Source organism: Salvia splendens, chromosome 7, assembly GCF_004379255.2.
Source record: "Salvia splendens isolate huo1 chromosome 7, SspV2, whole genome shotgun sequence".
Lineage (NCBI taxonomy): Eukaryota > Viridiplantae > Streptophyta > Magnoliopsida > Lamiales > Lamiaceae > Salvia > Salvia splendens.
Genome location: NC_056038.1, coordinates 9,989,645 through 10,004,689, shown reverse-complemented (window position 1 = coordinate 10,004,689; position 15,045 = coordinate 9,989,645). Strand labels below are relative to the sequence as shown.

The 15,045-nt window shown below is 36.4% G+C and overlaps 2 protein-coding genes across 2 annotated transcripts; both read left to right on the top strand.

The window, feature by feature from the left end:
- Positions 1-1,056: 1,056 nt before the first annotated feature.
- Positions 1,057-4,249, top strand: LOC121742540 (transmembrane protein 64-like). Its single transcript, XM_042135702.1, has 5 exons — positions 1,057-1,373; positions 2,071-2,342; positions 3,184-3,420; positions 3,522-3,739; positions 3,851-4,249. Exons 2-5 carry the CDS (start codon positions 2,085-2,087, stop codon positions 4,113-4,115), a joined length of 978 nt encoding a protein of 325 aa, XP_041991636.1. The 5' UTR covers positions 1,057-1,373; positions 2,071-2,084; the 3' UTR covers positions 4,116-4,249.
- Positions 4,250-4,904: 655 nt separating this feature from the next.
- Positions 4,905-13,280, top strand: LOC121741889 (methionine S-methyltransferase-like). Its single transcript, XM_042134825.1, has 12 exons — positions 4,905-5,215; positions 5,657-5,850; positions 5,967-6,173; positions 6,330-6,425; positions 7,169-7,357; positions 7,433-7,621; positions 7,718-7,954; positions 8,645-8,779; positions 9,284-9,604; positions 10,469-10,648; positions 11,687-12,649; positions 12,837-13,280. Exons 1-12 carry the CDS (start codon positions 4,987-4,989, stop codon positions 13,131-13,133), a joined length of 3,237 nt encoding a protein of 1,078 aa, XP_041990759.1. The 5' UTR covers positions 4,905-4,986; the 3' UTR covers positions 13,134-13,280.
- Positions 13,281-15,045: the final 1,765 nt, after the last annotated feature.

The following is a 15,045-nucleotide window of genomic DNA, read 5'->3' as shown; positions in this document are numbered from 1 at the left end:
TGCTAAAGCGTAATCGACTGGCAATCTAGTTTGTTTAATTATTATAATTGAATTGCTATCTTAATTTCAAATTGATGGGCCCGGTGCATAATTAAGCATTGATATTACACATTAGATTAAGATGATCTATTGTCCTATTCAAGTGTAAGGAAATATTTTTGAAATATATTTACATATAATTGATAATGGCTGTATCAAATAGTAGTACTAGTAGTAACTAATTTTCAATACGAATCAATTGTGTATATTAAAAAGTTATTAAAAATTATCAATACGACATAACTTTGTATTGCGTAAATTTGAATATCAACACAAAGATACATGTGTATCAATACAAAACAGTTGATAAAATTATTTTTATGATTGATAATTTATATAAAATTAAAAAAATATATTAAAATTAGTTATTATTATCGTGACCGTAACCGATATAATAGCAGTAATATACAATCTAGTTACGTAATCCCTAAGAAATTCAAAACTTAAGATTGTAAACATCACACAAAAAATTGAAGATTTATAAATAAGTTACTATATTGTCTATTCGAAAAATATGGAACCAAATATCGTGACTCTGTAGAAAATCGGATGGCGGATTTTATCATAATATACTGAGTATATTTTATTATTATATTAATACAAATATTTGTTTTTTTAAATTTTTTTACTTCATATTTAACTTCATACCATACCATATTATGTTAAATTAAATACAATACGATAAAATATTTAAAAAAGTAGTAACAAAAACAAAAAAAATGAAAGACCAAAATCTGACCTGAACCGAAACCGGATTACCCGTAGGCGAAATTGATAATATCTCTAAATACAGATAAACTTATAACTATAATATGTAATTACATTTCATATAAGAATACTGATTAAAAATCACGAACTTCGCTGTATACACAAATTTATCTGGAAGAATAATCTATTTAATGTTGAACAGAAATTTCAAGCGTCAAGTTGGGTTGGCTTGATTTTGATTCAATTGCATTTGTCAAAACGCGACAGTTGAAAAACAGATTCTCAAAATCAATAACAATATTTTAAAGAGAGAGTCTTTCGGTGAAAATTTTTTGAATAAGGAAGAGTAATTGTGAAGCAAAAGCACACCATGCGATTGCTCACCACCTACGCCTACGCCTACAGACTACACAGCCTACAACTACAATTTCTCGAGCGTTTTCAAATTACTTTTTCTCTATAGCAACAAATTCAACTAACTCCTTCACCATCTAACGTGTTTTTTGGGTCATCATCATCTCCAACCAAAACAGAATTTGAAAGAAAACGATCTCACCTGGAAAAGGTGGAAAAAAATTTAAATTAATCGGAGTCCAGTTATCCCAGTAGTGGCTCTTCTTATTCAGGTAGGTCTGTTTTCAAAATTTCAAATTCTTAAATTATGTGCTGCGTTTCCTTTTAATTTTGTTTCTCTTGGATCGTTATGCTTAAGTGTTTTCTACTTTGAATCGTAAATATCAGTTGACTTTAAATTTCTCGTGTTCTCTCTTTATCTCTCTCCTGTTTGTTAAATTTGAACTTTCTGTTGTTTTTATGATGATATCGACACCCTTTATTTTGATTCGTTATGTTTTTATGCAGCTGTCCAGCATGTGCATTTAGATTACTGAATTTTTCTGGTTTAATTTATGGGTGGAAAAAATCTGATTTTGTTAAGAAGCAACTAAAGTAGGTGCAGATTGTTGCTTTTTCAATTGTGGTGGTTATGCTTAAAATTGTGCACAGAGTTTATGAATGAGGAGATAGCTGGAGATTTAATTATTGATGGGAATATGAAGGTTTTATTTATTGAAGCAGAATGTTTCTTTTTGGAGAATATATGTTGTTGTTGCATATGACTATATGTTGCTGGAAACCATCTATAATCGCACAAAAATAATTTGGGGCTAGCTAAATTAAAAAATTGCCAGAAAAATTGCATCTTCACTTTTTTATTAAAAAAAATATTTTAAGGCGTTGGTATACTGCATGGATGCACTGGTATTAAAGATTACAGCGATGATAATGCAATTACATTGGTGCTTATTTTGTTGTCTTTGGCAGATTCTGGTTTCTCAATGAAGATGCCAGATTTGACTGAGGAGCCAGAGAAAATAAAACAGAATGAGAGTAAAGCTCAAGGGAAGGAAGACAGTGAGTATGTGAGATTGGTTGTTCCCGATGAATTAAGGACGCATGAAACATATACAGTATCTCAAACCCCGCCAAGAAAAAGATCTTTTGCATGGTGGATCAGGGCCATAATATGGTTTTCACTTACCATGATTTTGCTCCTTGTGTTCGTTAAGTATGGAGTGCCGTTTCTTGTGGAAAAGGTACTTCAATTTCTACACATTCTGGTGAAATATCTTTCAGTGTTTACTTCTTAAACTGAAAGCAGAGTTAAGAGTATTTTCTAATTAAATGAAAATTTGATCTAAAGATTTGAAATTCTCCGATGCATAATAGCAATTAACTAATTCAAAGATGAGTTGCATCTGTTCATTGGCTTTGTCACATGTGAAACTTTTTTTCATTTTTTTCCCTGTTCTCTCTTTGTGTGTGTTAGCGGACAACGCTGTGGCAGACTTATATGAGAGGAGCAAGGGCTGTGGTGGATTACAAAGGCTGAGGAGTTTTTGTTGGCTGGAGTTATTTAGTTTCTTATAGAGCCAGTCTGCTTATTTGTGCATCGGCTTTCGTTAGGTTCAGGGTTTCCTTTTAGTATATAATGGAGTACGTAGGTGTGCAATATCATGCATTCAAAAATATTGTTGAATACAGCTTCTCGCTGTTGGCATCATTTGAGGAGTTCAGTTAATATATTCCATTCCTCGTTCTTTTTCATCTTCCACCTTTACACTATCACCCCTTTTTCTGATTAGAAAATTACTCTGTTCACAACTTCTCTGCACTTCAAAAGATTAATGCTAGAGGGGAAGCTTCCAACTGCAGACATTTCTGTTCGGAAGCTTCAAAAGTTGATAAGTGACGGTGCTTCTGAATTTCCTTGATGGAATTGCACTATTGTTGGCTATTATCTGTTGGAATAAATTTGCACTTGTATGTCCAGACAGTTTTACTTTGTCCAATCTCATTTAACGCCAACTAATAATTTACAGAATCTTATGACTTCCATGCTTATTATCTTACCTGCAACTCTTTGTTTCTGGTTAGGTTCTTTTCCCACTCTTGCAATGGGAAGCCACTGCATTTGGTCGTCCCTTACTGGCGCTTGTAATTGTAGCTTCTTTGGCTTTGTTCCCTGTTTTCCTAATTCCTTCTGGTCCATCCATGTGGCTAGCCGGGATGATTTTTGGATATGGACTGGGTTTCGTCATAATTATGGTGGGAACAACGATTGGGATGGTCCTGCCATATTTAATTGGTTTAATCTTTCGCGATAGAATTCATGTAAGGCAGAAACTTTCTCTTTCTGCAACTAAGAATTATTTTTAGCTTTCTCTTCCATGTATGTCATTTAGTAAAGTATTTGTTTCTTGATGCATCCGCAGCAATGGTTGAAAAGATGGCCCCAAAAAGCTGCTATGATAAGGTTGGCTGGAGAAGGAAGTTGGTTCCATCAGTTTAAAGTCGTTGCACTATTTAGGGTCTCACCTTTCCCCTACACGATATTCAATTACGCAGTTGTGGTCACAAGTATGCGATTCTGGCCGTACCTATGGGGTTCAGTAGCAGGCATGATTCCCGAGGCATTCATCTACATCTACAGGTTTTCCTTTTTCTCTCAGTTGTGGTATAACTATTTTTATTTATATGTGTCGTTCTTGCGCAAGGACCATGGCAATCATCTCAATCTTCTCTGCACGGTTGTTTTCTGCAGTGGTCGGCTTATAAGGACGCTGGCAGATGTCCAATATAGGAACTATCATCTCACTCCAGTGGAGATCATTTACAATGTCTTCTCCTTCATAGTTGCAATCATCACTACAGTTGCTTTCACCGTCTACGCTAGAAGAACTTTGGACGAGCTCAAAGCTGCAGAAGCCAACGGCGAAGATTCAACTACCAACAATAATAGCAGGTTTGAGATGCACAAGCTCCCACTTGAGAAATACAAGAATAGTTTTTCGGTGCCTTGGTCATAGCCTTTCTGATCTCTTACTGTAAATGTGTTGGAGGATTTGATTTAAATAGGAAAAGGATTTGTCATTCACTTTATCATCTTTGTAAAAATAGACGCAGCTGATCATATTGATCAATGTTCCTCTTAATATCTGAATTGGAGCGCAAAAGTACTCGATAGTTTACCAAGAACGACATCGCTCATTAGCAGTCACATTTATCGACCATGCACTGAGCAACGTGTAAATTCTTGTCAATCGTGCAATTTTCCAATTATTGTTTATAAATTTTTTGGTGCAACATTTGTATGAAATAGATGGTTTGAAAATTAAATGTCCACCAAAGTCAGTAGCTGTGCTTGTCATAAAGGAAATAGTTTGCAAATTATAAATAACCATTTAATACAACAAAATTTGTTTACTTGAGTTTGACTCTTGGGGAAATTTCATGTTTTGATTGTGTATTGCTTTGATCTTGAGCAATTATTTTACCCTTATCATTACTACTAGTGATTAAATAAAAAGGAAAGAGTGAGACGATTATAGGAGTACTCAAGAATTGCAATTTGCGAAAATAGGATCAATTGTAGAAAGCGCGGAGAGAATTTGAGAAGTTGAAACGATAAAATCTTTGTCAATAGTCGCTTCCAATTCTAACTGCCAGATATATCCAAGTTTATCTTTTGTGTATCACTCACTCTATTTATATAATTTGATAAAATAAATATACTAGTAGAAAATAATTATTAAAAAAATATAAATTTGGATATGCTATAAAAATAACATGGGTTCTTTTCTTTCTCGAATGTCGTGCTTTCTACCATTATCTTTTTGAAGGCGGCACACACAGCACAAGCATTCCGACGCAGCAGTAGAGCTTTTTTTCTTATTAGCAATGGGAGTTGTGATGGAAGATTTCCTGAAGCAGTGCCAACACTCAGGTGACGCAGCCTACACTGCCATCCGATCACTACTGGAGCGCCTCGAGGATCCGACTACTCGAACCGATGCCCGGATTTTCCTCTCTGAGCTCCACAAACGATTCCACTCCAAGGAAGCCTCCCTATCCTGTCTGCAGACCTACCATTTTCAAATTCAGGACATATATCTAGAACAATATGAAGGTTAACTCGCTATTTCTGTTTCTGATTGTGTTTCGACGCTAAATTAGTCGACGCAACCATGGGGAACTGGATTGTGGCTTCTCATAATGAGCGTAATTTGAGATCTCTTTGGTAGTTTGTGAGAATCCAGACTATTTCAAATCTCCATTTAACACTAAGGATATCACAATATGCTGTTTGATATTTCAAAGTTCCAAGTAACGTTGAGGAACATTTTGTAAATGACATGTTTCTATCTCTTTCCGTGATCACAAATTTCAAATTGGCTAGCATATATGTATCTCCACCTTGTTTGTACTCTGCGTTGAGCTTTCTTGTTCTATTTGTTTCATGTAAATCAACCGATCAATGAAGTTTCACGTCACTTTCACTGCTTTGGGTAAGTTTCGTATATTTTCGTACAAGCTAGCTGCATTTACAGCCCTCTGTCATTGTTCTCAGGTTTCCTGAAGAGGAGGAAACTCACCATGATGGTAATACCCAGTATCTTTATGCCAGAGGATTGGTCATTCACCTTTTATGAGGGGATCAATAGACATCCGGATTCTATTTTTAAGGACAGGACAGTAGCAGAGCTTGGCTGTGGGAATGGATGGATATCCATAGCAATAGCTGAGAAGTGTTCACCATTAAAGGTCCATGTCTTAAATCCTACACTTTATTTTTACTGCTTTTTATTTGCTTCTAGTGTTCAATGCTTGCTTGTGAATTATGTCCCTCTGTGCTGAACAATGTTTTTAACACACTGTAGGTCTACGGGCTTGATATTAATCCAAGAGCAGTTAAGATTTCCTGGATAAATCTGTATATGAATGCTTTGGATGAAAAAGGCAACCCAATTTATGACGAGGAGAATAAAACTCTTCTTGACAGAGTTGAATTTCATGAATCTGATTTGCTGTCTTACTGCAGAGATAATCATATTGAACTTGAGCGAATTGTGGGGTGCATACCACAGGTATAATCACCAATTTAATGAATCATTTTGCAAATATTAGCTAATTATTTTCTTGTGCATAGGCCAAGCCAAACTTTTGTTTATATTGGGATTACAATAACATTGCCATGGTAGACTTTTTTGCGTTCTGATCATTCTTGTCATTTTCTTTTGCAGATACTTAATCCTAATCCAGATGCAATGTCCAAAATGGTTACTGAAAATGCCAGTGAAGAATTCCTACATTCGCTGAGCAACTATTGTGCACTTCAGGTTCGATGGTAGTTCGACTTCAGTCATATCTAGTATGTTGCAAACAGCATCTACTCTTTCATATTGAAGTATATATGCTTGCTGCTCGGTTTATTTATGTAGCTATGAAGTCTTCTTTAGTAAATGTATATGAAATTAATATGCAGTGTGATTAGTCTTTAGCTATACTGGTAGTCTGGTAGCGAAATCTAAAGCAAGAAAAGTGAAAGGCAAACCACTATACTGATAGCTGATGTCTGTATGATTTTTCCTAATTCAAAATTTTCAAATGAAAGAAACAGTCTGGGACTGGATGTTTTGGTTTATACTTTTTTTGTTCTAACTATCTGGTTAAAAAGAAAACCTTTTACATGGATGAAAAGAACCCAGAACTCAAGTTTCTGTGAGAGGCATATGGAGTTATAATCTTTTAAAAGAACTGAGAAAAATTTTATTCAAATTGGATATTTATTGGTAGACATCGAAATCTCGAACAACTTTACTCTTTGCAACCTAACAAATTTTCTATTGATTGCATTTTCATTCACAATATCAAAATTGGTCCATCTTTCTACCTGTCTGTATTTTCTTGCTGGTGGCTTAATACGGAGATAGTTTTTATCCTCTCTGGTATTAGTATTCAATGGTGTCTCTGTTCATTCAACTGCAGAAGTTACTTGCCTTTTCTGCCTCTGCCTCTGCCTTGTTGATTATTTCTGGACCAGACTGCTTCTATCACTGTATTGATTCTCCCCTGTCTTTAGGGATTTGTTGAAGACCAGTTTGGCTTAGGATTAATTGCTCGTGCAGTTGAAGAAGGTATATCTGTTATAAAACCTCTTGGGATTATGATTTTTAATATGGGAGGCCGCCCAGGACAAGCTGTTTGCAGACGTTTGTTTGAGCGTCGTGGTTTGCGTGTTGACCAGCTATGGCAGACTAAAGTTCTTCAGGTTCTATTACAATTTACACGTATATTTGTTTGATAACATCCCAAAGTGTACTTTCTTAGATATCTTTTGGTGCAGGCTGCTGATACAGACATTTCAGCTTTGGTTGAAATTGAAAAGAATAGCCCACACCGTTTTGAGTTCTTCATGGGTCTAGCTGGAGACCAGCCAATTTGTGCCCGGACAGCATGGGCCTATGCTAAGGCTGGCGGTCGTATTTCTCATGCTCTATCAGTATACAGTTGTCAGCTCCGTCAACCTAATCAGGTACGACTTCTTTGTTGGTACTTGTATATATACAAGCAAGCACATAGCAGAAGAATGATAATAGAGGTGGAGCACTGATTACATCTGCTGCAACAGGTGAAAGAGATTTTTGAGTTTCTCAAAAATGGGTTCCATGACATCAGCAGCAGTTTAGATTTGTCATTTCAAGATGACTCTGTTGCTGATGAGAAAATTCCATTCCTAGCTTATCTTGCTAGTGTTCTGAAAAAGAATTCTTTTCTTCCATATGAACCACCAGCTGGAAGTAGACGATTCCGTAATCTTATCTCTGGTTTTATGAGAACATACCATCATATTCCACTAACTGCAGATGTAAGAATATTTTCTCTTCCAATTCCTTTTTATATTCATTTTTATGAGTTTCAGTTTTCAAAGTGAACACATTAGATTTTTGTGGTCTCTGCCTTTTGTATTTCTTTAATGAAATTTATGATAGTAGTAGCACCAAGATGAGAGTGAATGATAAATCACTAAATCAAAAGAAAACGCACCCCAAAAAGGGCACAGAGCTGAAAAGCTCTGTACACAACCTAAGCCGCAAACATAATCCATAAACATAAACATAACCTAGTGTTGAAAGTGCTTATTAATATTGCTAAGTCTAGCTTAAAGAATACCAACCTTGTTGACATTAGTTAAATCGATAAAATGTTAGTATTCTTCTACTGAACACGGAAAGGGAATTTGAGGACAAAATAGGTAAAATACTTATAATTATGAATCAGTTGATTATGACATTTTCAGGTATTTTCTGTATTTAGATTTAGAAATTATCAAGGAATATATGCCACAAGAGACAAGCATACAACACAATAACTCAGACTAGTCTGCTTACTCTATTTCTGTGTATTGCTATATCAACTTCCTAAATACACTGTAATCTTTGTAAATGTGAAAGAATATCGAATACTGTTGGATTTTCATAGAAATTTATAGTTATCTGTACAAGGTCAAGTGCCTGACTCATCTAATTTGCATTCTTTTTCTCGTTTTCCTGGACAGAATGTTGTTGTATTTCCTTCGAGGACAGTGGCGATAGAAAGTTCTTTACGTCTGTTGTCTCCTCGCCTTGCCATTGTTGATGAGCAATTGTCTCGGAATCTACCAAAACAATGGTTGACATCACTAAATGTTGGGGTATGGTAAATGCTTATACTGTTGAGGTCCCTTTTATCACCTCTTAATTGTTTTCTTTTCTTACTTCTCCACATCTGAAATAGGGGTCCACTTTATAGCCATCACTGGAGTTTGGGACAATGTCAAACTTTCTTAAAAGTTTTGTTATTAAGAGAAATACCTGAATAGCAATATTTAAAATAACAACTATGGAGGTTGGTCTTTTCTTCACTTATTGTAAACCAACAAGATGGATAGTAATCAATATTATGATGAAGTTTTATTTATTTATTTTTCCTTTGCTTTGGCTTTGTATGAAAAGAAATGAAGAAATGTACTGTACCAATTTGAAGAGAAGCAAGCAATATACCTAATATCTACTGTGTTTTTCCCTTGTCCTAGGAGTTTGGCTTGGAAATTAGGACCCTTGGGAGTTTTTTTTAATTATTTTAAATTCCAGAAAACATTCAGTGGGAGACAGAAAGTGTACATAATTATTGTTGACAACTTGAATCTCATTTGCAGAAGACAGAAAGTGGGAAACATTCAGTGGGAGGAGTTGCAGTCATTGAAGCGCCACGTCAGTCAGATTCAATGGTGGAGCTGATCAGAAAATTGAAGCCAGAGGTGGTAGTCACTGGGATGGCTCAATTTGAGTCGGTCACCAGTTCAGCATTTGAGCGTCTTGCAGATATCACGCGAGAAATTGGTTGTCGGTTGTTCGTAGATATATCAGACCACTTTGAGCTATCGAGCCTTCCAAGTTCCAATGGTGTCCTTAAATATCTTGCTGGGAATGTTCTTCCTTCACATGTAGCTATTGTATGTGGCTTGCTGAAAAATCAGGTATAATGGCCTAAAATCATTAAGGCTTTTCTAATATTATACTGTATTGTGCTTGGGCTTTGGATTGGGGATTTGACAGTGTGGATCGGAATCACCAGTCTATACCCACTCAAGCATTTCTTATTTGACCCTTGGGAATGGCCTGATGGTGGCGTGGGTATTCTTGTGATTAAGGGGTCGTTTACATTGAGTGATAAGATGGATTGATAAAAAATAATCCAAGCTAATCAACTGTGTTTTTTGATGGATGGATTAAATTTGAGTTTGTTTGGCTGTCTGTATCTTTAAATACTCAATCCCATATTTTATCAATCTATCATATCACTCAAAGTAAACGCCCCCTAAAGGTGTAAAGTTCAAGTCCCAATATCACACCAACACATTATAAGTTGAGCATGTTGCCGGAGGTTTGCCTACTGTGGTTTACCTCTCCTGTGTGGTTAGCTTGGGGGGGTTTACCCAGTGCACACCTCGACTAGCAGCTCTGGCTTTTCCTCATCATCTGAAATCTCTGCTCTCTCTCTCTCTCTCTCTCTCTGTGGGTTGAAAATGTTTTGGCTCAAACACTCGCGCAATCTGTTTTTACATATACATACCTACACAATATTATTCAGATTCCGCTTCAATATATTTATGAATTATTTTTTCCTATATGAGTATGTAAAAATGAACTTGAAAATTTGAAATGATGATTCAAATAGTCATCCAAACTGCAAAAAATGGATGTGAAATTCTTTCGCAAATACACATTACTATATCCATTCATTTTGATTCCATGGGTATGGAATCGCTCAGTGCAGTTGGAACCTTAATGATTTCATCCTCTGTTTTATGCTCCCTAATATTCTTTTCTTTATATTCTAGGTTTATTCGGATTTGGAAGTGGCCTTTGTCATATCAGAAGAGGAGGCAATGTTTAAAGCATTATGCAAAACTGTTGAACTCTTACAAGGGAACTCTTCAGTTATCAGCCAGTACTATTATGGCTGTCTTTTTCATGAGCTTCTAGCTTTCCAGCTTGCTGATCGGCACTCACTTCCTGAGGTTAGTCTGTATTGATATTACATAATGTCATTGCTCATGTCTTTGATGGTGTGCCACTGAGAAATTGAGAAAAGATAGACAATTTATGGAGTTTAGTCTAAACAGATTACCAAAGCAACCTACTTTCTAGTATGATTAAGATCGACATAATGATTTAAATTCTGAAGAAACTAAAATGAGGGTGCGCTCTTCTTTCTTTATCAATCTAATTTTGGTTGTAGTTATTTTAGACCTTTGATTGAGTAAGTGGACTTGTCTTGAGTCATGTTTCTAATTATCATGAATTCAATAAGGTATGTGTCTCACTGTTGCCTTATAATGATCTGCTTAAATTTTGCTTGTGCTACCTATACTTCAAGTTACTTCGAAGTTATCTTTAAAATTCTAGTAGATGGGCCTCGAGAACTTGTTTTCATGACTCTCTCAACAATAAAATATTTTGAGTCTTGCATTTTGCAATTAATGTTTCATAAATTTTATAAATGTCTGTATTAAGAAGACATAATAGATCTTGTTTTAGTAAAATAACTCATAGATGAATCAAAGGGACTCTTAATAGTGAGTATTAGAACCGGAAAATACCCTTATTAAACTTAAGCTTTTGGCCCTTTCGCTATTCGTTTTTGGCAATGGAAATCCTACGTCTAGAAGCCGAGTTGGATTTTAACAAAAGAATTATAAAATGAGTTGGCATAAAAACGATGTTGTCATTTTGATGCAATATTATACTACAATTTAAAATTCACATCAATCAGTAAACATTTTATTTTTGGCATAAATTAACATTTTAATGAGTTAACATTTTGTCATATAAATGAGTTAACATTGTTGCCTCATTTTATTTTATTTTATTTTATTTTTGTTAGCTCAATTTCCAGCATGCCACATCATTTTTGTCTCTGAAAATCGGACCTCAGGACATTAATTGTTAAAAGATAGATAGTTTGGGTGTCTAACTTTCTTATTTTTTTAGGTAGGAATGTAATTGTGAAAAACGTCTAACACCGAAATATCTTTATCTGATTCTCTCATGTCCAGAGAAGTGTTGAGAAGACAAGAGCTTTTGAGGTCAATGGCTTCTCTAGTTCTGCCATCTCCAGACTTGATCATGCTGAGTTGGCAGTGAATGAATTTGATGAATTTCCTGTAGTGCATATGGATGTCAACCAAATTTTTTTGCCTATAACAACACCAGTCAAGGCTTCCATCTTCGAAAGTTTTGCTAGACAGAATGTTTCAGATTCTGAAACGGATATTACAAGTGGAATTAGAGAAATGATTAGCACCAGTTATGGCTTTCCATCAGACAGCAACTCTGAGTTCATCTATGCGGACAGTACCGTGGCACTTTTCAATAAGTTGGTACTTTGCTGCATCCAGGAGGGTGGGACAATGTGCTTTCCTACTGGCTCAAATGGAAACTATTTATCTGCTGCGAAATTTTTGAATGCAAAAATTGCAAACATTCCAACCAATCCAGAAGTAGGATACAAGCTAACTGAAAAAACACTAGCTGGAGCAGTCGAGAATATTAATAAACCTTGGGTTTACATCTCTGGTCCTACTATCTGTCCCACTGGCTTGCTATACAGTAATGAAGAGATCAATAAATTATTATTGGTATGTGCTAAGTTTGGAGCAACGGTTATTCTAGATACTTCATTCTCTGGCGTTGAGTTTAACTCGGCATTTGAGGGTTGGAATTTGACGGGTACCCTGGAGAAACTTTCGTCTGCTCACCCAAACTTTTGCACAGCTCTTCTTGGGGGTCTATTCTCTAAGATGCTGACTGGTGGGATAAAATTTGGGTATCTGCTCATCAATCAGCCCTCTCTGATCGAAACATTCCATAGCTTTGCAGGATTAAGCAAACCTCATAGAACTATCAAATACACTGTTAAAAAATTATTGGATCTTAAAGATCAGAGAACAGGGGATCTACTGAATTCCACTTATGAGCTCACAGAATTCTTGGCAGGCAGATATAAACAATTGAAACAGGTAAATGAATGCATGTTATAGATGTTATTTAAAGTGTGCTGACACATCCTGCTTGATTTGATTTTCTATCCGTACTATCATATGGGCATGTGTCTTTCCTATTGTGTCCTTCCTTTCAGTAATTGATGATTTGATGTGTAGGAGTAACATTGCCTCACACTAATGTTTTTGTGTTCTTCATGTACAGAGGTTGGAAGCCTGTGGCTGGGAGGTTCTTGAAGCTCAAGCGGGTGTATCCATCATCGCAAAGCCATCAACTCTCCTTGGCAAGACCATCAAGATAAAGAAAGGTGAAAGCACTTACGAATTTAAGCTTGACGACTCAAATGTCCGGGAAGCCATGCTTAGGGCTACTGGTCTGTGCATCAATAGTGCTTCCTGGACTGGAATTCCGGGTTATTGCTGTTTCACGATGGCCTTGGACAACAGTGATTTTGAGCGCTCACTAGAATGTATTTCTAACTTCAAAAGCTTGGTCTGTTAATCTTTGAATCACCCTTTGGTTTACTCGCGACTGGTTCTGAAATACTAACATTTTCTTCAGATTGAACCATAATATTAGGGCTGTTGCATTGTGTGACGAACTTAATTGGTCAGAGTTAAATTTTGTTGGTCATATATGCATTGAAAAGGCAGTATGAGATGTAGCACAGTCTGCAATTCCATAGAATCAACGGATCAATTCTTTTTTTGGTAAAGGTCATTAGTTGAATTCCATTTTAATGAAGAGCATTACTTGTATTCCACCTCAGGGAGTGACGCATAATGGTTATGCGTCACTAACAGAAAGACGCATAATGGTTATGCGTCGTTAGCTAATGACGCATAACTCTTATGCGTCGTTAATTAGTGATGCATAACCATTGTGCGTTTTTTTGTTAAAAACGCATAACTCTTATGCGTCTTTCTTTATCGGCGCAAAACGCTTATGCGTCGTTAGTTAGTGACGCATAACCATTGTGCGTCTTTCATTAGCGACGCATAACTCTTATGCGTCGTTAATTAGCGGCGCATAATTATTATGCGTCGTTCGTTGAGTTTTAAATCGGGCAGAAGGCAGAACCAGCCAGAAACGAAAGGCAGAAGGCAGAACCAAGCGACGAAATCGGGCGATTTCCGACGTATCCGAGCAAAATCCGGCGATTTTCCACCATTTTGCAACCATATTACGGTAATTATTCTTCAATTTGGCTAAATACATCCTTTAATGTTTAATTTGAGCAGATTTTCCGTAATTTAGTAAAAGTAGGGTTTTTTATTAAATTGATGGATTTTTGGTATATTTTTGTTGTTTTGTTGCATATAATTAGGGATTATGATGAAATTATGGGTTATGATGAAATTGATGGAATTTTTGGTCGAATATCTGTAATTTGTGTATTTCATATGGATTTAATTTAGCAAAATTAGGGTTTATGATGAAATTGTTGAATTTGTTGGTCGATTTTCCGTAATTTGGGTATTTAATATGCATATCATTGAATGGGTAGGAGCAATTGAAGCAATTGATTAAGTTTTTGTAATTGTGCCCCTTTTGGTGGGCGATTTTATGTAATTTGGGTATTTCATATGTATATATTGCGCACCTAAGTTGCAATTTAGTTAGATTGTTGAGGTGTTATGAAAAAAATTGAATCTTGGGTGAATGTTTTGAAGTAGATGGCATCTGCAAGTTCCGAACAACAATTATGTTATGGACCTGAGGATCCATCACTATTGTTTCATCAGAACGAACACATTTCAGCCTCTTTGTTGGCGAATGGCACAACAACTGTGTTGAGAGTTCGTAGGACGGAGAGTAAGGTTTGGGCATTGCCAATACATGAAAATGTGATGTATTGGCTTGATGTATGGGGGTTCAGAGGCGTTGTTCAATGTGGAAGGCCGATGAGGATGGACAATGAGCTAATAACTGCCTTGATCGAGCGCTGGAGGCCTGAGACACACTGTTTCCACCTTCCAGTTGGTGAGGTTACTGTAACCTTACAGGATGTGCAAAGCCTGTGGGGTTTGAGAGCAGACGGGAGTGTTTTCACTGGCCGTGACTACCCTGTTGGATTTGAAGATTGGCCAAGCAAGTGTAGAGATTTGTTGGGATGGATACCTGACGCAGATACAGAAACGAAGCACGGTGGTTTGTTGATGACGTCTCTGATCCACCAAGCGACGATGCCGTTGGGTGATGGGCTGCCTGAGTATGCATACATCCAAAGAGCACGTATACATGCTCTGATCTTGTTAGGGGGACTTACTTTACCGGACACCACAGGGTGCAAGGTCCCCTTTATGTGGTTAAATGCCTTAGACGATCCGGAAGATGTGGCTAATATCAGTTGGGGTAGTGCTGCTTTAGCATACCTGTATCATTATTTGTGCGAGGCTTCTGTAGGCAGACA